General features: G+C 38.8%; 1 protein-coding gene across 2 annotated transcripts in view; it reads left to right on the top strand.

The window, feature by feature from the left end:
• The window catches only part of DSCAM (DS cell adhesion molecule), a 474141-nt gene that overhangs the window by 406433 nt on the left and 43720 nt on the right, over positions 1 to 23988 (top strand). For both annotated transcript variants that reach the window (XM_065841400.2, XM_071811281.1), the window contains exons 21-26: positions 9018 to 9171; positions 16057 to 16174; positions 16999 to 17162; positions 19840 to 19938; positions 20505 to 20693; positions 21912 to 22202. In XM_065841400.2, the coding sequence (XP_065697472.1) occupies positions 9018 to 9171; positions 16057 to 16174; positions 16999 to 17162; positions 19840 to 19938; positions 20505 to 20693; positions 21912 to 22202 (1015 nt within the window). The remainder of the gene's footprint in view (positions 1 to 9017; positions 9172 to 16056; positions 16175 to 16998; positions 17163 to 19839; positions 19939 to 20504; positions 20694 to 21911; positions 22203 to 23988) is intronic.

Raw genomic sequence — 23988 nt, 5'->3', positions numbered from 1 at the left:
GAGTGCTGTTATTGATAAACAGTGCTGCTGCCAACACCACCCCTCCAGCAAAGGGGAGTGTTACAGGGGCACCCCAAAAGTCAATTATAGGTGGACAAGAAGTTCCAAAAGAGACTTTATTCTAGCTGGAAAAGTGTAGCAAATAAACTGACTAGAAATGGGGTTTATACAATTATTTAGCACTCCAACAACATAAAATACAGGTTCGGATATCAGTTGAGGAGATTATTGGGGTATGACAACATAAAAATAAGGAGGCTCCACAACGTGCACACATACAAGAAACAAAACCAGATCCCTCTCACTCCAAGTTACCCACAAGAAATAGTCACTCACCTGGGTTAGGCAGGGGCTCATTCAATGATATATCCAGTAAATAACCACTCACCACAGGAGAAGGTGAGTCCTGGCAAGTCTCCCTAGACGTTCTCCCAGTCTAAGAGGAGGGCTCCAGTTTACAGACCCACTTCTCCAAGAAGACCACTGAAAGGAGGTCTTCGACTGGGACCCCATTTTATAGCCTGGTCTGATCTGGCTGTGGGCATTACAACATAGTCCAGAAGCTTCTCAGCTTCTCTGGGTACTGCCTTTGTTAAGGACCCTGTCAACTGACTGATCTTTTAAGTATACTGATTTTTTCTGTAATAAACACACTCTTAAGACTTCTAGTTCTTTTGCATTTTTAGCTTTTGGTTTAAATGCACCAACAGGAAAAAAAAAGAATACATGGTTTAACCTGCTGTCAAATTAAACAAGCATATGATGATGGCACAAGCCACTGTTCCCAGTTACATTCTGTATACTCAGTCCTGTGGCAGGAGAACCAGTAGCAGCAGCAGTAGTGACTAGTCTATTAATCTGTTTCTTGCATCTCTATGCACCTTTTCCTGTCAATCTGTAGAGCACCTTGGTGAGGGAAAAACTATAGTCAGACTCCCCAGTCGGGGTGCATTACAGTGTTGGGTTTTTTTTTTCTGTTCAGTGGAAAAAGTGGTGTAAACCAGACTTTTTCTCCAGGTTTCCTTCTTCTCTTTCATAAATTCATAGCCAGCAGCTTGCCAACTCTGGTCACATGGTTTTTATAAGGTCCCAGTGGAATACATTTAGCACAAATATCATGGTTTCTTATGAAGTCCTATATGTTTGAGATACATTTTCCAACACAAAACCATACAGAATCTTCAAAAAAAACACCTGAAGGATATTCTTCGTAATGTCTTACTGATATCCTATTAAAAGTATACACAGGATACTCTGGGAGTTGCTTCGTGAAAGAAGAGAGTCATCTCTTCTCTATCTCTTTAATTTACAGACTCAAGGGGGGATTCAAATCACCTGACTTTAGACATCTTGAAGACAGACACCTATGCTGATTCTGGAGTAATCAAGGCTTTTCTTTCATTAAAGGAAATAAGCTAAATGTCTAGGAGAAGCTGGATAAATCTTCTTCCAAAAGCTTCCCTTCTCTTTGTTTACTCCATACATGGTTATCATAAACCAGGTGATAAGCATGTTAAAATAGATGATGTGAAAGTATATATAATTATCTTAGATTAGATCTTTAAAGAGCAAGAATTAGCTGACATGATTTCCCAGCACCCAGGTAATTTCCGTGCCATAGTTTCAGGCAGACACAGGACTTGTCTTGATTTTGCATGGGATGTACCCAAAATTCTCAATGTGAGGCAGACTTGCATGGTACTTTCTGACCGCTGGTTCCTCTCCCATTTTAAAGACTTCAATAAAAGGCATGGAAAATAAAGCAAAAGCAATTATAAACCAGACGCAATTTGTTGTTATACATTGTAGAGGCTTTAATGATTAAAGAGATGCTGAAAGTCTCTTTAAATGAGGAAAGAGGTAACTGACGAAAGTTGGTGAAGGAGATGAAGTTACTATTGAGTGGAAGTCAGCAGAATTTGTAAGGTTGAATTTAAACTATATGTTCATTGATTTTTGTACTACAAGCAGTGTTCATCACTGTGTCTATACAGTATATTTTTACAACATGAGGATATTTATGTTTATTAATTCTTGGTCTCTATATAGCACAGAACTAATGTATAATTGTGGGGTTAGTAAAAAAAATTATTTTGAATAGTATTTAAATATGTCTTTTTCTAATATATCTCATGTACTGTTTACAGCTTTTTCATAGTTATTTCACAGCTTTGTTACCAGCTCCCAAATACAGCACATTCATTCTTTTAATTACTTTGTCAACTTTACATTTTTTGCCTATCTTATTTTTGTCTTAGAGCAGATCTCAGAAGAGATGTAACAGAGTAGAAATTAATTCTGACGATGTGCTGGCTTATACAATTTTTGAAAGATCTCCTCACAAAGCCCTACTGAAACAAATTTGATATTGATTTTTTCATAAAACTGTGGTTTTGTCTCACTACCTAGTCTCACATCCAGGTACAACAATATAGTCTAACAACAAGTCCTTGGTGTCAGTTGCCGTGTATTTCAGCACGTTTGAATTAGTACCATTCCCTTCTGTATCACATAAAGGACAGAGCACTCGGGACCAGATAATGTGGTACAATTTGTGCATTGACTGAAATGCTTTGGACAAACCTGGTGTTTTCTTGGAGCCAACAAAGGAGGCAGAAGGACTCCTGGCAGCCCAGGGGGTGGTCTCCTGACTTTCCTATGGGTACCAGCCTGTGACATGACATGATGCTTCCCTGATCATGAGCCCAAGGAGGCTGAGGGACTCTCTGTGACCTGCTGCAAAGGGACGTGCAGGTGTACCTCAGTGGATCCCAAGCAACAGATTTCTTGACTGCATGGTATACCTGGAACTGCAGGCAGCAGGTTGTCTTCCAGGCATAACTCCCAGAAATGGGTTTGAAAGTTTTTCCTGCAGATGGGAAGACAAGGAGCTGCCTCTGCTGCTTCCAACAAAGCTTTGATCTTGCATTTTCTAACATTTCAGTTTTGCATTTAAGGAAAAAAAAAAAAACAACATTTTGTATGGAAGTTACATTTCACAGCTTCTGTTTACAACAGTTTTCTTCAATAATGCTGAGCAAAAAATAGATGTCATGTTTTCAAACATGAGCCAAAACAGCAAGACCTGAACAGAAGCCATCATATGACCAAAGTGGCATCCAGAGTCATACTGAAAACTGGTCCAGGGCTGGTGGTTGTTTGCAGCCCCAACAGTCTGTTCATCTGTGAAAGAAAGCAATGCAAAACCCAGGAGTCCTGGAGAGAACAACTAGTCCATGACCTCAGTCACAGTTTCACATCTTTAGAGAGTTTATTGAGAAGACACATCACTGGTCTGACTACTCTGTTCAGGGATGCAGAACTTGAAGTTCCTTATTTATAAATACAATAAAGTATTGATTTCATATTAACCCAATTTGCTTCTGGTTAGAAAGACCTTGTCATAGCCTCCATTACTGGATAACTTGTCATACCAAGACACTCTAAAATGTCATTTCCAGGAGCAATGAAGGCCTGACGTAAAGCGTGGTAAACAATTCTGTGATGGTGTTGTGAGAAAAGATGGAAATCTCTGTGTTTTGACCTTGGAGAACTAAAAACTTGGTTTAGTTACTGATGAGACTCAGTGGTCATTGTAGGCCTCATCTGTAGTGCTGATTAAACGAGGGCCAAGGAGAAGCACCTGGCCCCAAGAGTATGTGACATTGACTGACATCTGCCTACACTGCTTAGCATTAGCCCCTCTAAACCAGATCTGTTTTGAAGAGAGCTATGTGGCATAGTACAAAACTGAGACAAAGATCAAGTTAAAAAGCAGTGTGGATCATCAGAGTGTAGTGCTCAACACACTCCCTGGCTCTCTCCCATTTAACAATGGAGATAAGCCCAGGGGATAGGATGCATGTTTATTGAGAGAAACCTAGCTAGGGAAACATGGTTTCACTGAGACAGCTCAGACTAGATATGAAATTCATTGCCCTTCTGTGGGTGGCTATGGGACCAGTGGTTTGTTGTTGTGGACAGGAGAGAGCAGCATAGGTATCTCCCCTGAGTCCACTTTTGTTTGGTGATTCCATTAGTGACCTGGATAATGAAATAGCAACAGTGCCTATTAAATTTGTGGAGATACAAGGCTGGAAGGGATTGCAAATACACTGGAGACAGAACTAGAATTCAGACAGATCTTGATGAACCCGGAAATCGGTCTGGAAAAAAAAAAAAGTAGCATGGGTAAGTGCAAGACAATGGATACTGTGAACAACCAACTACAAAAGTACTGGGTAGAGAGCAATTGTCTAGATTCTTCAGAAGAGGATATTGTGCATCCCAAGATGAACATTAGCTGCCTCTTATGAAAAGCCAAATGCTACACCCTGGGATTGTTGAACGCGGGTTTGGAAACTGTATTCAAGAAGGCTGTGGACCAACATTAGAGAGTCCAAAGGATAACAGAAGATATTATTAGAGAAACTGTTGAAGAAAATGTGATATCTGGGCAATGTTTAATGCATTAGGCTTATTAAATTGTAAAAAGATAAGGGTACTGGTGGGGAAAGGAACAATAAAACTTCATGTAGGTTGAAGACTGGTGCAAAGACAAAGGTAATGATCTATTCTCCATCTTCCTAATAGAATGCAAAAGAAGGCATGGGCTTAAACTGCAGCAGGAAATTCAAGCTAGATTTCAAGAAAACTTGCTCATAATAAGAGTAGTTAAGCAACGGAGTAGGTCTTGCAGTGTAGGGAGTTACAAAATCTCCATTTATTTTAAGTCTTCAAAATCAGGTTGGAAAATATCTGTCTGAAATTGTGCTGATATATTTGAATCTAGTCTAAAGAGAAAGGATAGACTTGTGTGAACTCTCAAGGTCTTTCCAGCCCAGTTTTTAGATGATGATATAGCCATATTTTATAACTAAATTCATAGTGAATACATGCATGCCACTCTGGGTAGTATATACAAGTATTTTTAATTTTCAAAATGAGGCAGGCAATGTACAGGTATGTGACTTGCATACACTTACTTCACAACACAAACCACAAACTTGGGGTGTTTCTCACCTTTCACTCTTTGTACTTCAGTCTTCATACAGCTTTTGCAGTTCATCTCCAAGTTTTCTTGCAACTTGCAGAGAATGAGGAGGTACAGATCTTCAGTGCATCTATTTTACATCAGAAGTTGTGTAGATGCAGTGTCAGGCAAGATGCAGGCTTGCTTTGGCTAAATAATCTTCCAGTGTACAGGAACTGTTACCTGTTACCTTACTTCCCTTGCTTGGGAAATTCCCTGATTGCTTGGAAAACTATTACAAACGTATTTTTCTTCTAAAGCACCCTTTAGAAGTTTTCCCAGGCTGGGCCAAAAAACACAACAAACAAAACAAAAAAACAGCCAGAGGCTTCAGAGTTTCTGCACATTGCCTATCTAATCGTTTTCTAAAGGAGTCAGAAATGCCAGGAGATGGCATACTATTTCAAAGCATACAACGTGCACAATAGAGTTAAAGTTGCATCAGAGATGCTCCCTGCAGTGACTGTTCCTCAGCATCTCTTGCTGTTGCCTGGTTGGAAAAGCAGATTGACTGCAACCTGGTACAGAACTTTGATTTCTTTTTATTCTTCACGGCCCTTGCTTCTTGTATGTGCTTCCTAGGCAGTGTGCTAAAGACAGAAGAAATATTAACCCACCATCTTTGAACGAAACAAAAAAAAGCTGTTCGAAATAAAATCCCTTAAGCATGCCTGTTACTTCTTTTGGGATAAAAAAGAAATATGTTTCATAATGGCACATGTGAAGAGCAATATGCATCAAGCTGACATTCCTTTTTTCAATTGTTTAATCTTCTCTTTGCTGACAAAACTCCCTTTTTTCTTTTTGTGTAATGAAAGTCTCTGGCATGTTAGTCTAATTGAAATGACAGGCAAAAGTTGAAAGTAAAATTGATTCTTTGTCACTGGAGCATCTCCAAGTATTTAGAAGCGAATGTTAGCTGAGGAAACAGGAGGTGTATGTTAACCAGCTAGAAACCAAATCCACTTGTGATAACAGTTTGTTTTAAGAAAATAAGAATAATTAATTTAGTGAAGATAAATTTACCAGATTCAATTAATAAATTAATTCCATGAATAATTGAATTTGTGCTTGGAATAGCTACAGTTGCAAATGTGTGAATGATGCTGGTTCTCTATGGGTGAAAGAAAGGAACTGAAGGCAAGGCATTTCAAAAGACATTAGAGAAGATAATTCTCTGTTTATTCCATCTTTGGAGTTCCAGAGATTTTACTGGATTTTTTCAGTTTTGTCTTTAACTTTGGTCCCTCAAAACAGGAGCTTCTAATGCCAGTGCTGTAGCTCCAAGACTGAGGTTTCCTTTTCTGCTTAGCTACTCACCTTACCGCAAACATAAAATCTCAAACCAGATTTCCCTGAGCTGTGTTTAGTAATTGTATACAGAATATATCTCTGTCTGACTGTCCCAGCCTCTGTCACTGAAGAGGGGAGCAGAGCAACGAGGCATTTCATACAGGAGATCTGCAATATTAGGAGTATCTTCCAGAGGCAGCCATGTATCCCTTTCATAAACCATGAGAGTAATGAAAATACCAGTCAAAATTTAATCCGACTGTTGCTTACTGGAATGAAAGTTTAGCATTAAGGAAGCCTCTAATGCTTAGATTTTCCTAAATGCTGTATCTATGTTCTGTGTTCATAGGTGGTTTAGAGGTAGCTTGTGCTAGATAGCTGCATAAATTAGTGGAGCCTAAATGCCAGAGACAGCCTAGCCTGTTTGACTTTCAAATTAATCCTAGGAAATGCTGCTTCATGCATATTAAAATTCAGCTTCCTGCACCATGATCAATACTTTAATTTTTGTGTATGACTTCACAAAGATTCAGCCTGTCAAACCACGGGCATTTGTCCAATAATCTTGTGCAAATGCCAGGACAGATGATTCTCAAAACCTGCTGTAATATTTCACCAAATAATATCTGTCTACCTGCACTGACCTCTTCATATCAGAAGTGGAAACCCAGGCAAACACTTACTAAATGGGAGAAACCGACGACATTTTGACAGAAGCAGTGAGATTGGCTAGAAAGTATAGCAAGATCCCTATTCAGGCTTGTGTTGAGCCTACCCAAGTGTTAGCTGGAGCAAACCAGTCTCCCCAGACAAGTTAATCTCTGTGGAGGAAACAGGATGTATTCTTGTAGAAGCAAATAGAGGCACACATTTGTATAAAAGCCAGGGAGTTAAGTGTTTTAGTTAACAAACATATTATCTTGACGGAGTGGTTTTCATCTTACTTAAATTGTGTCTTCAACACAGACAACTATACATGAGCTAGTTATATGGACACTTTTATAGTTGGTGAGGATAAATAGGTATGTCAAGAGCACAATTCATCCCATTGCAATGTATGTGTCTCAAAAAGGCTGGAAGAACCTTGCCTTAGAAGTTACCTTCATTTTACATAGTCTCTGAGGGAGCCAAGGTGACTGACTTAGATACAGATGTCTTCACTCTAGACTTCAAAAGTGAGATGACTGAGATGAGATGAGATGAGATGAGATGAGATGAGATGAGATGAGATGAGATGAGATGAGATGAGATGAGATGAGATGAGATGATTAATTCCTTCTTTCTCCAGCTATAGGAGATGTCAGCACAAGAACAGAGAGTTGCAGTGACCCATTCACTAGCTGAAACTGGCTACCAGTTCACATTGGGGAGGTCTTTAATGATATTACAGAAACATCACTTATTTATTAGGAATTCACTTTGAAGGACGACATATTCCAGTGCTTTCAGGTCAACCTACCTTTTGAAATGATAATCAGATTAAATTACCTTTCACCACCAGCAAATATTTGTATATCAAAGAGATTCCTTGTGCACCTTCTGTCAGTCTGAATCAAGCTTAGATTACACTGATGCATTATTTTTAATGCTGATTCCTAGTAAAATCTTCTTTTCTATGTCATTAACATTCTAATTATTTTTAGCCTAATGCTAGCTAGCCATCACCATGCTCAGTATTGCACGGGGAAGTGAGTCTTTATTATTCAACCTAATGGTTCATTACTCCTCTATTTTTACATAAAAGAATCACAAAGTTAATGTCAGAAATGAAACTGGCTACAATGAACATTGTGATACTACTCAGGGCTCATGAGTTTTCCCATCTCCTCCACCAAGGAGTCGAGCTTCCCCTGGAGGATGTGCTGAGGTACACAAACCCACGTCCTCTGGAAGAATCTCTATATTCCTCTACACCTTTCCTCACACAGGTCACTTCAAGCATACTGCAGAATGTCATGCCAATTAACAAGTATTACTTAGTAGCTTGTGGGCTTCATTGCAGCCCACAACCATGGCACTTGAATGACAGTGCAAGAGTAGCATGAACTGGCATTTCTCCCAGCGATGGTCCTTCCCTGCTAATAGAGCTAAATAGCCGTGATGACCTTCTGCTGAGAATCTTTGAATAGAAGTAATTTTATGATTAACCAAACTAGACTGAGGAGAAGTTTGAAAAGTCTGTTACTGAATACAGTTTTATTTCCTGATTCACTACATTATTGAAGAAATAAACCACCAATCCCACAGATAAGAAACATCAGCATGAGGTTTCTAAGTGACCTAACACGTACCTCGAGTAGTATACTCCAGATTTCACAGCAGATGCAGGACTGAATCCTCTGTTGGGAAAGCTTCTTGGAAAACAAAATCAGCTTGTCAGAGCCATTGCTGGTAAAAATTTGTCAAATATGTTCCCTTAAGTTGCTTATCCAACCCTGTAAAAATAAACAGACACACAAGAGCCCTAACCTGAATAAAAACAATTTTAAAAAAATATAGGCCCAAATTCACTGAATATAAATTGATTGCAACAGGTTATTGTGTCTACTCTGTTTCTTGCCACCTGCCATCTGTTTGGAGAAACTAATACTCAAAGTACTCTGAAGTAACAGGCTTTGTAGCACTCAGCTTAGCAGTCTTTCTCCAAATACTGTTTATTTTAGTCTGGAAACATTTGTCTCTCCCACCACAGGTAATCAGCGAGTTTGAAGCCTCTCCCGACTCATTTTCCTACAGAATCCCCAACTTGAGCCGGAATCGCCAGTACAGTGTCTGGGTGGTGGCAGTGACTGCTGCGGGAAGAGGCAACAGCAGTGAGATTATCACTGTGGAGCCACTAGCTAAAGGTACAGTGACAGTACTTTTTCAAGCAATCCAGAACTTTGCAATGCTAATTACTGTTATAACTGGCACGTGGCTTCTTCATGCCTCATTGCTTACTGAGAGTGGGATTTGTCAGGATAACTTCAGTTCTCTGCAAAAGTTAGGTGACAACTCTCAGCTAATTACCCGAGCTTTTGCTGTAGTCAGCAGAGAGAGAATGATGTGCTCCTCTAGAGGGTAATTCATCCCACCTACCTTAGAAGAAAATAAATTGCTTTTTGGAATGATTTTTATCTTCTTTTGTTGGGTACAGAGGATTTGTAGATGATCCCGCTCCCCTCTCTCCCCCCATTCTGTATGTGTCTTTTTTTTTCTTGCCATACAAGATAATTTCTTTATCATTCTCCCCCTTAGTAATATCTCTTGTGTACTCTGCAAGTACTATCTTCTGCATAAAATGGTCTGATTAACATATCTAAACTGAGCAATTGTTCTCAGCTTGCATTAGCTTTGAAGTTTGCTGCTTCTATTTCAGTTATGAAGAAGGAATAATGTGCCTCAAATCCTACATATTTTTTCCCAGCTGCATTATTTGTTCTATTAAAAGATATTGCTTGGGCCTGTTAATTCTGTCTTACTTGTACTGTAAGACAGTACAAGTCCTACACTATAGCACCTTAGCTTGGAAACAAAGACCTAAGGTTTTAGACAGGAAGCTGAGAAGAGTCCCATCAGTACTCCATCTCTACATGGGGTCTTCAGACTGAGGGGTTTTTTTCCACTGAAATTGCTAACATCACAGAATGTGCCAGTGTAATATACTGCATGGGTCTCTAGAGTTGCAAAGTTAGAATGACTTTAGAGTTTCACAAGTCTGTTAATTCTTCAGTCATGTAGCTAATGATGTACTAATGTACAATAAAGTGTGCAGGACTCTAAGATAATACATACTTTCTAAAAATCTTAGAAGAACTTCGGAAAATTTTCACCAATATGAAATCACTTTCTGCATGGAAGAATATATAACATCACCATAGGGAAGGCTGCTGTTCTTACCCACCCCTAAGTGGCAGATAAACAGTTTGATGATGGTAGATTAACCATCAGAGCTATTGTCATGGGTGCCAGTGTTGGTGTTTGCAGGGTACTATTTCAATGCATGACATAGCTTCCTAATACAGAGAAGTTGCAAACAGGTTTCCCTAGGGTTGTGATGGGAACTTGCATGTGTTTCCTTTGTCCCTTCTCTACGCTGAATATTTTGTCATATGGATATTTGTCAACATTACTATAAGAAACCTGTAGTAACTACTATGTCACTACTGTAGGGCACAATGGAAGATTTAACAGTGTAAATGTGGGGAGGATCTAGCAAGGTGAAGAGCCCTAAGTTGGAACAAGCAGGGAAAAGCTTCCTCCCCATACGATTGCTTACAGTTTTTTTTCGGTCCAGTGAGAAGACTCACCCTTGCTTTCTGCTTCTTTCTGGCATTTTTTGGTAAGGTTTTTCAGAACTTTTCTCTTAGTAGCTACACAGTGTTAGAGGAGTGACTTGAAGGATGACTGAAAGGCTATGAAAAGTCTGAAGGGCCTGAAAAACCTGGAGATTTTCCATTGTTGAATTTTTTTGTAGGATAACTGCATACTACATTTTGAACACTGATAAGACCAAAGTTGAGATCTTAAATGGCGGATGAAGAGTGTAAAGGAAGACCATGAAAAACATCTCAGGGAAATAGGGTAAAGGTTTCAGTGTGGTCCTCCTTTTAGGACAACTGTTATGTGTGGGTAGTGAATACGGGCAATGAAAACAAAACACAACACCCCCCCCCCCCCCACACACACACACACACACAAAGGAACAAAACCAAAACGTTAACATTGATGCTTATATAACAGCAAAACCAGTTAGACAACAATATGGTGCAATACTAATAGATTGTACATGTAGGTAAACCCAGGAGTGTGAACGAATCCCTGCACATAGAGCACTAGAAGCTCTCTTTCTTCTTCTGGTACACATTTGAAAAAGTGTGAAGTTTTCAGACAAGATGAATGTAGAAAAATGCAGAGTTTGCAGGTACCAGGATGCATAGATTCTAGTTATGAGGAAATGTAGTATGTGTTTGCCCTTGATTTGCCAAAACCAGAGAAGTTACAAACTAACACACATCAACTGAACAAGTTTACCAGAAACTGGAATTAATTCTGTTCCTCCAAAGCTTATTTAGTGTGATACATGATGACAAATAAGCGAACTTAAAAATAGCTTGTACAAAAATACAAGGGGACTTTAAGGAAAAATAATTAATTACTTCAATATAGACAAGTCATTGTGAACAAGACCTTATTTTGAAGAGTGGTAGAATGTACCCAGTCAATGTTAGAGATAGTAGTGTTACTCCCATTTAAAGTCTACATTAGATGATGCTCAGGACAAGCCTCTCTTACATGCACATAGGATTGAAAAAGTGATGTATTATCCATTTGTGGATGTTGTGATGGACACTAAAAACACTGACAGATAGCAATTTTATGAACTTCGGTTGTAGCCAAGTTAGAAATTGTTGTATCAAGAACAAGATTTCCTGCATGAATACATCACTGAGCCTTTTAGAGAGCTGGGAGAAAGTGGTGATCAGTGACAAGGGCAATAAATGCACAATGAAGAAGGACGGTCAAAGCTAATAGCCTTGAAGACCTTTTTCACTCCCAAGTATGCCTGAAGCAAGTATAACATCACAGAATTAGAAGCTGTTATATCCTGATTTTGCCACAAGTGCTCAGAGCAAGAACATCCTACATACCATTATTGTAAAATTGTTTACTTCTTTTTTTCCCTCCACTTATTTCACAGCAACTGTCCAAGTAACAGTACCATCATGACAGCTAATGAGAGTTAACTTTGAATAGAATTATGTCAACTTAATTATAACCCCTTTAAGAATCCCTTTGAGAACAATGAGAATGTCTAGTTAGGGATTTGAAGTGAAATGGATAGTCCAATTTGAAGGAAAGCTTAACTCATATTAACATTTCTTTCTTTAGTGTCTCTGTTTCTCAAAAGAGATTGTTATTCTCTGTAATTAAGTGGCAAAAAAAAAAAAAAAAAAAAAGGAAAAAAATCCCCAACAAGCAGAAAATCATGGCAATGAAAGCTCAATCTCCACGAAGCAGGTTATGCCATCACCTCTCAAATTACTCTTCATTGCTGACTTGAAAGTTGTGGGTTTAGGCTATCAAATATACCTAAAAGACAGAGAACTTTGCATGCACCTTTTTGCTCTTATTTCCTGAGCATGACTGACGGAGGATGGCATTTGCTACCAATAAGATAATAACAGTAACAGGCCCATAGCAATCTGATCCTCTCAGGAGAACTCTCTGACTTTAATGTTGAGTTTCCCTTGTTCTTGTAGACTACCTGACCATTAATGTTTAACAGATTTGCTTCCTGGTCTATGTTGATTTGTGTGTTTAATGTTATTAAGTAACTTGTGGGGCTTACATAGTAGTACGCACACCCCATTTCTCTGTTTCTGTAATAGTTCATCAGAATGGAACACACAGGATATTTTTCTGTGAGAAAGTAAATGAAAGAAATTCTTGATCCAGGATATTCACTGATGGCTCTTGTATTTGGATTAAACTGAGCTGCAGTGAACTATCGTAGCTCTTGTTCAATTTCCCTGTACAGTTTGCCTTTAAAATTTAGTTGTGTCCTCTAGAGAAAAAAAAAAAAAAAAAAAGTGTGTTATCCTCTTGCAAAAAATTTCTGCCTGTTTCTTATTCTATGACAGTAAGTGTAGGTAAAAACATTCATAAATTAAAGAAAAAAAAAAACATAGAGAAGATCACATTACCATAAGAGACTCGACTGTTCTTTGAAGGTATCTCTTCATCTTCAATTAATGATTGGGTAATTTGCAAAAAATAGAAACAGTCACAGTCCTAATCCAGTGTCACACCAGCTAAAGTAAGGCTGGTGAGTAGTCCATAAGTATTTGGGCAGTTTCGATAACAAAGAGGTAAGCCCTGCAGCTGAGTTGCCCACATGCTGCGTAAAGCTCCCTTGGTTCTAAAGAGAGAGGTCTGTGAGATTTAAGGTATTTTAACCTTGCAAATGCCAATTTGTGTTTCAAACCTATTGCTTTTAGATGAATTTCACTAGACATTTATTTTGTTTCTAGCTTTCTTTTGTTTCTGTACCTCTTAGCACTCTCAGAACGCCATTAGAAGTTAAGCTATAAAGAAAATTGGATTCAACTATTTCACTGCTACTTTACCATCTCTTTTAAAAGCGCTCAGTACATGAAAGGTATAAGATAATGTAAAAGCTGTGTGCACTTCCACTAAAATAGTGTGGTGTGCTTTTGTACTGTGCACTTCCAAGTTATGGGCTGTGATCTTACCACTGGCTCAGGCTTCTGTGAGGTCTTTGTTACTTCCACACATCACTGTAAAATGGGACACACAGGATATTGAAAACCAAGAGCTACAACGTAAATGTTGTTCTTTGGAGATCAGACACCCAACCTGTGACTTAAGGAAGTATTCACTGTTGAAATAACTATTAAAAGTAGAAAGATATCACAGAGAATTTGCTAACGCTAGTGCCACATCATGCTGAAGGCTTCAGCAGGATTCCTGTGTTTCATATGCTTTGTCTAAGTAGCTGGCAGCAGTTGGAAGTTGCTGGGTATTTTGAGAAACACTTGGAGAGGTGGGAAAGCCACTGAGAAAAGGATTAATAGTTTGTTTTATATGAGTTTTCAGGCTTCATGTTACAGAGGAGATTTTGCATGGAACAGGAATTCAAGTTTCTAACCACCAGAGCACAGAATGTACTGCAGCTACTAGAAGCAGTCCAGATGTTTACAGCTGTGTGTTGTAGATAGTCACAGGTGACAGCATCTCCTGCTGCTTTTAAAGATGTACCATTAGGTGTCTCCTACAATGAAAACCTGGTATCACTGAAGACAAAGTAGCCTTCTAACACTAACTTTAGCGGAGTCAGCATTTCACATAATGTCTCTGGGTAGACAGAGCATTTTTCTGTTTCAGTTAGCTTGGTTAATTAGCCCACGGTTTGTGGCACTACAGGCCTGTGTAAATCTTTACCAGAAGATAAGGCACTAGGAGCACCGCAGTGGAAAATAAGGCTGTATCATGAAACTTACTGACTGGCCACTGTCTCTACATTGTTCTGGTGTGCCACCACCTCAGGGCAGCACACATCACAGCACCCTCCTGCTGGGGTTGGCCATCAGAGATGCCAGATGGAGAAAGCTGGGAGACATTAACTCATAGAATAGTTTGGGTTGGAAAGCACCTTCAAAGGTCATCTAATCCAACCCCCCTGCCATGAGCAGGGACATCTTCAACTAGATCAGGTTGCTCAGAGCCCCGTCCAGCCTGGCCTGGAATGTCTCCAGGGATGGAGCATCTACCATATCTCTGGGCAATCTAGACCAGTGTTTCACCACCCTCAGTGTAAAAAATTTCTCCGTGTCTAGCCTGAATCTCCCCTCTTTTAGTTTAAAAACATCAACCCTTGTCCCATCACAACAGGCACTAATAAAAAGTCTGTCCCCATCTTTCTTACAGGCCCCTTTTAAGTACTGAAAGGCTGCAATAAAGTCTCCCCAGACCCTTCTCTTTTTCAGGCTGAACAACCACAACTCTCTCAGCCTGTCCTCACAGCTGCTGTTTAGCCAGGATGGGACATGTCGATACTTGGCTGTTAGGAAAGTAATGCTGCCTCTTTAATTAACCTCGACTTTTCCATTACACTCAGTCTTCAAACAGCTACTTCTTGTGTTTTCAGTTGAAAGTTTGACCAGAGAAAAATATCTTAAGAAGTTCAGTCTTCAACAACACTTGAAGCGAACATAGGCAAGACAATCCAAACTGGTTGTATAATCTATGAAATCTTTTCTTTTTATGAATATCTCAAGTCCTACTGCAGCCTGCTCAAGTAATTTCACTTAACTATGCAAGGACTGTTCTTTTATGCATGATTTTTTTTTTTTTTTTATGTGAACTGTGCCAGTGGTATCTGATGCTGACTTTCATTTTCATGTTTTTCTAATTGGTGCAAAATAGATCATTAAGTACAAATTCTGACCATTTTGCATGACTGAAGTAGATCAGAATTAAAAATACAGTATACCACATATCTGTATTCAGTGTATTCCTTTGAAATGTATATTTGGAGGCCAACGAGAAGTCTGTTTCATATCATGGGTCATTCTTGAGTAATAATGTACAGTGAAGCTCTTTCACAAACCTAGTGTTCCTGTACATTATAAATTGAAACTACAACTATAGGAGTGATATTTTTGTTGACATATTTAGGTGATATGAGAACTGACACAAATTAAACTGACTTAAGAGGTTTTTTCATATTTGTGGACTTCAGTTAGACTCTTTGCAATGTACTAAGATGTTCATACATTAAGGTTTATTTTGCTTAATATCATAACTGTTGTAACAGTGCTGTATCAATAATGCAGCTTTTGTAAGATATCTGTCTACTTCGGACACTTCCTGCTGGAATTTTGGAGAGAAGCATTCCTTGGACATTATTTTCATCTATAATTTCTACTATGAGATGTATAAAAATCAGTAAAGATGATCATAACTGATTTTGCTCTTTTGCTCCACAAGGACTCTTCCAGTCCTCCACCTCATCTCTTACTTACTTGTACTGCACATAATAAAACTGCAATATTTGTCCTTGAATAAATGCTGATACTATGAGTTAAAAGGAATTCATTTCTCAAAAGCAAATCTTGAAACAGATTGGTTTAATTTTCCACATTTTATTCTGGGTGCCTGTATTTCCCTTCCAAGGTCTATATGAATGAACACATCATTTCATTTTTTCCTTTCTCTCTCTTGCTCAGCTCCTGCCAGGATTTTGACATTCAGTGGCACAGTGACAACTCCCTGGATGAAAGACATTGTCCTCCCTTGCAAAGCTGTGGGAGACCCAGCTCCGACAGTCAAATGGATGAAAGATAGGTAACCAGCAACTAAATGTATAGCTCAAATAAAACCCATTTGCTTAAAAATCTGAGGGATGCAATGCAGGTGATGCTGGATGACTGTGCCAGGAAGGGGAAGGACCATTTGCAGGGGCTGCACACAGTCACAGTACATGAGGAGTTCAGAAATTCCTTAAACTAAAACTGTTTGGTTGTGGTAATTAGAAGGTATCAAAAGGGAGGAAAATTTATGAAGAAGGGGTACAGGTAAACATTCAAAATGTAAAATTGAGGAGTCTTTTCTGTTTGAGTTTCAGACACATAGAATTGTTTGAGAAAGTTAAATGTGTGATGTATTGAATCATACTGTGGAGTGCAGTGTACATGTCTTGCACATATCTTAGGTTTTTCTATCTGTTTTGATCCTTAGTTTCACAGTTCGAAAAAATCACTTGGAAGCAAACATGGACAATAATTTTCATCCAAGCATGGTGTAAACAGTGATACTGCTGTGCTATGGAACCATCTATTTCATTGATACAAATAACTGTTACTTTATAGGGATGGATGATGTAGCCAGGAACTATCTTTTATTGTGGCACTTTTATGAAATAACAGATAGTTAAGGAAGGAATGAATCTCCATTTTGATTCAAAATGGGACCAGGATATGAGCATTCTTTAAGCAAATGGCAGGTGTTTCCCTACAGAAAATATTATTTTGTCTTTATTAAAGAAGACAATCCCCCATCCTTTTCCTTTTTTTTTTATCTCCATTCTTAGTTGCTTCAAAAAAAATCAAATTCTGAGTAATTTTGATTGTAACTTCTTTAATGTATGCATTTTGTTTCCTGTGAGGTAGTAACGGGACACCCAGTCTAGTGATGATTGATGGGCGAAGAAGCATCTTTAGCAATGGCAGCTTTGTCATCCGTACTGTGAAAGCAGAAGACTCTGGGTACTACAGTTGTGTGGCCAGTAACAACTGGGGATCAGATGAAATAATTTTGAATTTGCAGGTACAAGGTAAGATTATTGGATCTATCTCATAATTGTTGTTACAGCTATTAACTTCTATGTGCTGTTAAGTACATAGGTATGTCTGTTTGCAGGAATATGTAACATATTAGTATTGATGTGTATTAATACAAATATAATTCTTCCAAATTAGAAAATAAAATATTGTTAAGGTCATTCTGACTCAATCATCAACATTTTGTGTTACAGCAAATGTTTTGTGTTTGGTAGAAAAATTCATACACTTGCAGTTAAATCTCTATGTAAGCTTTTGTAGGACTGACAGCTAAGTGTTTGCATTCAGTGATTTTCTATTTCTTCGCACAGAAATTATCAGCTTATGCCTTCTCCTTGAAAATATTACATGTATAATTTAAATATTGCAAAATTCAAAAAGAGCTGAAGAACTTTAGTTCTGAAAAGCCATCAACAGAAATTTGCCTCTGTACTGAGATCTTGGACAGAAACTTCATTATACAAGAGTAGAATTTTGTTGATGGTGAATACAAGAAGTATTTAAAGTAAAACATCAGTCTGCCTTCAACTAGGGCATATTACCAGCTAGTTTTTATATCCATGTTGAAATGTATACAATGAATCCATTCTGGTGTTTATATTTATTATATAAAAACAATTACAATATAGGAATACACATTAACAGTAATGTGAAGCAGAGCATGTGTGTTCACATACTGAGAATTCACTGTGCAAGGGATTTCCTTGCTCACTTACACTAAAGCAGATCCTAATGGTGCTTCAACTGACTGGAAACTGTTGTACCAGAGGGAAGTAAATAACTGGAGTTAGGAATATGGAATATACTGTGGTAAGTTCACTCTCCTGTCCCTTCATATGTGATCTAAATTTCTAGTGCAATCATATGACAACACAGAAAAAGGTTGTTTCAACTGGATTCAAACTCTCTCTGTGTATACTGTTCCACTAAGTCTTGAAACAAATGCCATAGTGCATATCAACTTACCTACAATCCAACAGACCCTAAAGATGCTCTTCTGCAATGTTTGAAGCATGACCACAACAGAAAGTAGAGAGAGAAAACACTATCAAATTGAAACTTTATATTTATATTTCACCAAGTACTTTCGTAATTGCATATGCTTGCTGTTATTGAACCGTAGTAACTAAAAGCAAATCAATATTACTTCCCTGAGGGACAGAGAAAGACTGGCATTTAATATGTGGTACCACCATCTTTTGTAGGTAGGGTGAAGTTGTGATGAAAGGTTTTACAGTAAATCTTTCACAGTGTAGTTTGTGCAGTATTTCTCCTTGTAATCAACCAAGTCAGAATAATGGAACACATTCATCCCGCATAGGGAATTTTCCTTTAGAATACAAACTGTCTCTTTTGTTTTCTTCAGTCCTGTTTAACCCTGTGAGGGCAGTAATATCAACTTCTCTTTGAACTAGTCTATGGCTGTAAATCAGCAGCCTCCACTTCACACCAGCACTCATTATTTTGTAGTCTGATAACTTGAATGTAAACTGCAGCAGGTGTTTTTTCGTGGAGCTTCACTGTGCAGGTAGAGCTACCCCTTAAACAGTGGCAAAGCAGGCAATGTTCTCTGGCAGTAGACAGCTGGGCACAACAGGGCATTCATGACTTCTGGTCTACCCTGCCTATGGGCTGGCATCTGTTGAGCAGTAACATATGGCAGGGAAATGGCAGTTCCTGCCAGCAGTGATCACTGACAGAGCTCACCCCTTCCCACTCTTTCAGTGAGGGAGCTCTGGAAAACCAGCCACTATATACTGGTGCAATTTGGGGTGACTTAGGCTCAGCCTAAACTGTCTCAGTTCACAGTGCCCTTTCCAGTCCCAATTCCCTATCCCAGTTCTTGATCCCAATTGTCCCTGGGCAACTTGTTGGGATATAGCATGGCTCACTCCTTGCCCTTTCTTGCTGGATTTTCCTCCAAAGGAAAGTGGTCACTGGGCAGAGGATGGGAGATGAGACCTCTGTCTCATTCCTGCACTCTGTCAGGAGTTAGTCCTGGGAACCACACAGTTCTTGTGTCCCATGGTTTAGACACAGCCATAACATTTGTGATAAGCAGCAGAACTGAAGTGTTTCCAGGTTTGTTTGGCTGATAAAGTTGCGTCTTCTTTATACCAATTGCCTCAGAGAATAGATGGTATGATCTGGAGAGGTATGGATCTGCCCACAATCACAGATCTACCTATGTTACGTAGTTAGCACTCGCAGTTACACTTGCATAAACTCTTGTTATGCACTTTTTTTTTTTTCACTTTTGCCATAATAGCTTGCAAACACATACATGAGTGGGACAACATTTGCAAGTGGGCATCTGTTTCTCCCTACTAAAAATTCAGCTTCTCCCTAACAAAGATATGAAAAATTATGAAAAATAATGGTTGGATTGCTCATATGTCATTTAGGTCTGACAGGACAGGTACAAATATTCAGAGAAAAGCAGGGGTTAAGAACTGAAAGACAAAATAGTGTCGAAAATTGAATATAAAAAATGAGAGCTTGTCTGCTCTTGTCTTAACCAAGGATGTCAGCTAAACAGACACTTTGACAGAAATCATTTGCATTTTTTTGCAACTCAAACCAGTTATTTGATAAATGACTGTTAGAAGGGATTAAGATCATTTCCAATCATTTGAATCTATTTCCTTTTTTTAACTATTTCCCATCTAGTTCCACCAGACCAACCAAGACTCACTGTATCCAAAACTACATCTTCCTCTATCACTCTTTCCTGGATACCTGGAGACAACGGTGGCAGTTCTATCCGAGGTAATGTAATTCAGGATAATTACAACTTCTAACTAAATTATCGTATGTTGATAGGATTAGTATATAATTATGAATGGTTACAAAAAGAAGAAAAACAATGCAATCTGTATTGCTGTCAGTGCTTAATGTGTACTATCATGGTGATAACAGCTTGCAGTAAATTGCAGTTGCTCTTTGTGGTGGTTTAATCACAGATTTAATCACTTTCTTACAGTGTAACCTCAGCTGTTATGACAGTTACTCTCTGATTTTCCAGACACGTAATCTCTAACCATTCATTTCTGAGTGTGCAGGTTCATCATCTGGTCTTTGTTGCTGATTGAAGGGTATTTAGAAATGTCTACCCCTTTCTTTTCCCTTTGAAGCGATCATAAAAATGGTATTTAAGCTGTTGTAAGGGTGGGCAAAATGTATTGCCTCATGTCTTTTAGTCAGGGGAGAGTTGTGTGTCTTCCTGTGCATGGGATTTTTCCAGTTTTATTAGTCTTTAAAATGGCTTGTCATATTACCTGCAGAATTTGTGGTTTGTGTCTGGCTTATCATTACCATCTGTGCTTTTCCTCCAGGTTATATTTTGCAGTACTCAGAAGATAACAGTGAGCAGTGGGGTAGTTTTCCCATTAGCCCTAGTGAGAGGTCCTACCGTTTAGAAACACTGAAATGTGGCACTTGGTACAAGTTTACTCTGACTGCTCAGAATGGAGTGGGGCCAGGACGCATCAGCGAGATCATTGAGGCCAAAACACTTGGAAAAGGTGCGTTGATTTCAATCCCCTTTGCTCACCTAAAGCTATTGCATTCTGCTGTAGATCTTGAGAAGAAAGACTTGTATATTTTAATATTATTGGCATATTTTAATATTATTTCCAATTGTGTCCATGCTGCAACAGAAGAGGCTGTGACTGCGGGACTTGAAGTATCTACAGGACGATATTCCTTCCTTATTTCTGTAATAATTATTTTCTAAGATGGGTTGGTAGATATTTGGTAAGGGAGTGTCTCTACTGTCATAGACTATAGCAATTCCTAACTACTGTTATTGCCATAAAGAAATTGTTTCCTTTCCTGTTGTAAAAATTCAGGATTTTATTTGTTTGGATGCTGAAGGAAGATGGAGAGTACATTTATTCATAGAGGAAATGAAGTCAATGTCTCATTTATACTCCAAACTGTTATTGCAGGAGCCATGCAAGCGACAAACTTTAAACAGGCTAAGTGTCAAAAATGAAGAAAAAGTTTGCACAAAGCTCTGCAAGGCGAAATAACCAAAATTTTTGGAATTCTTAGCTAACTCAGTAATTGGTCCCATGGTCCCCAGTTGCTGAGGGTAGTTCCACATTGCAAGTATGTGTCAAGATTATGAGTAAATTTTTCAAGACATCCCCTTAAACAGACACTTAGTCTTACCCCTAAGGTACATCAGATACATCATGTGCAAAATCAACATATAATTTTTTTAATTGATTTTTACTTTCAAGTTCTTCAAAACTGTCATTTCCACAAATTAATGTCTATCTACTATCATACAAAATTGTTTTCAGTTCCACTTCAGAAGAAGACCAGAGCACTAGTGAACTATCTTCAAGTGTGTATGTCTTTTATGGTATTTCTACATGGTGTTCTGAACCCTTTCCTTTTTGGATAGCAGTGAGCGGGAGCATTTAGTGATACAAAGTGTCTGCACTAGATTTACAAGTTGACTCGTGCCAGTCCTTGAAAACTGGCAAGTCTGGCCCATGCAGAGTTGTATGGATACCTTTTTCACATATGGATTTGAAAATCTAAGTTTGTGAGTCTGGCACAAAGTATGGAAAAACATTTAAGAAGGTGAAGAAAAAAAGTTGAATAGATAGACATTGAATTTAAAATGAAGTTAGGATTATGCTAGAAATTGTTATCTTAATTTTCTATTTTTGAGAGTCCTATATCTGTAATACCTAAGCATTTCATCTGAAATATATAATTGCTTCTAGAGCCACAGTTTTCCAAGGAACAAGAGCTCTTTGCCAGTATCAACACTACAAGAGTGAAGCTGAACCTGATAGGCTGGAATGACGGTGGCTGCCCCATCACCTCCTTCACCCTGGAGTATCGGCCATTTGGGACAACAGTCTGGACAACTGCTCAGCGGACATCCTTGTCAAAGTCCTACATTCTGTATGACCTCCAGGAGGCAACCTGGTATGAGCTGCAAATGAGAGTATGCAACAGTGCTGGCTGTGCAGAGAAACAAGCCAAATTTGCAACACTCAATTATGATGGCAGTAAGTATATCTTTTGATTTATATGTCTGAGATACTGTTTTAACCTTATTTTCTTATGTGATTTTTTGGCTTGTGGTTTTTTTTTTTTTTTCCTCACAAACCCCTTTTTGAATCTGCTAGCCATGCTGACAGAGGAGTAGCAGTCTCAAAGATGTAAAATGCTTACAGATTCCATGACAATAGTCTGCTAGGCAGAAAAGAGGAATCATTTATTTGTTCCCACTGAGGAAATCTCCAGCACTAAAGTCAATCAACCGTGAGACACATAGCCATAGGACACCAGATGTCATTAGTTCCACTGGTCACAGAAGCGCTTGGTGGTTTTTCATGCATCTCTTCCATGAAATTTTTGTCTTCCATACAATTGGTTCCTGCAGCCATTTACACCGGTGACCAGCCTCATTGCTATTCCAACAAATGTCCTTGTGACACAGCTCAAAACACATTATGTGACACAAAGGAGCAGCTAACTAGCTTGTTTTCCAGGAAAGCCTCCGGACAACATCCTCCAAGGGCAAAGCAATGGCAATGCTATTATCCCTATTTACAGACAAGGAGGGTGAAACTGAGGACCGTGACAGGTGGCTCTGTCATGCCCCACAGCAGGGCACAGGGGATGAAGGAATTGTTGCATCCTGCCCTTCTGCCAGGGGTTACTGCCCACCCTGCAAAAGCTGGAACAAGAGGACGAGAGTAAACATGCCAATTTGTCAATCATTCCAGTTTGTATCCTGGCATGTTTATTGAAAGTGATAGTTGCACATGTATGTTTCTGCTGGACCTAGAGTGAGAAATGTCTGTATTTCTGGCAAAAAGGCAGCACAGATGGCTCCAGATGGCAATCTCTTGAACTGCTCCAGTGTGAATTGCCAGAGTTTTCCTGGAGACATCCAGTGTAAAATGTTGGCATGTTACCAGGGATATTGTGCTGTATTGTGCAACCAATTGGCAACATCTGTACTGTTAAATTACACAAGACTAGTAAGCAAGTTCAAACAAGAATAGATAATTTTTCAGCAACAGCACCAAATTGATAATCACTCATAACCTTATGTTGATAATGCATCTCCCATCCCTAGTTTTGTGTCACAAAATCCAGCATTTTCCAGGACAACACCCTTGTATGGCTCAGGGAAGAGCAGGTGACAGGAAACCTTTCCAGTCAGAAGTGTGGGAAATGAATCAGGCAGGGTTTCAGTCTCAGCATCTTACATATCCTCTAATGCTGTCCCCATCTTTCTGCTAGGTACTCATCAGTTCTCACAGGTAATTAGCAACACATGCCCTCATGACTCGCCCTTTTGCAAATAGCACATCCCCTCATGTTTCTCTGAGAAAATATCTTTCTGGTAAGCTGCCACACAGTCCTCACATTATGTCAGACAGTCTAAAAAATTAAGAGAAAGATTTGTCTCAGCACTTCCTGCAGGAATCCAAGATCCAAGTAGCTATTATACAAATGCTGCCAGGTCTTGCCAGGTAGACTTAGGACCTGTTTTACTGAACAGTAAAGAAGTTATCAATAATAACTTCCATGTATTATGAGTTAATTTCTTGCCATTTTATTTAACCTATCCTCTTTTCTTTCCAGTATCTTTCTACATTTATTTATTCCTACTTACCTTTCCAATATCTTATTGTTACACGAGTGGGGCAAAGAGTCTTAAACCACACCTTAAAATGAGATTATATGAAAATGCTGGCTCAGGGCCTTAAATTCCCGCTGATAGAACAGAAATCAAATGTATTATTACAATTAACTGATTTGAAATGTTGTCTGACTCTG

Source organism: Patagioenas fasciata, chromosome 1 (assembly GCF_037038585.1).
Source record: "Patagioenas fasciata isolate bPatFas1 chromosome 1, bPatFas1.hap1, whole genome shotgun sequence".
Taxonomy (NCBI): Eukaryota; Metazoa; Chordata; class Aves; order Columbiformes; family Columbidae; genus Patagioenas; species Patagioenas fasciata.
Note: the sequence above shows the minus strand (reverse complement) of the source record. Positions and strands in the feature narration are given on the sequence as shown.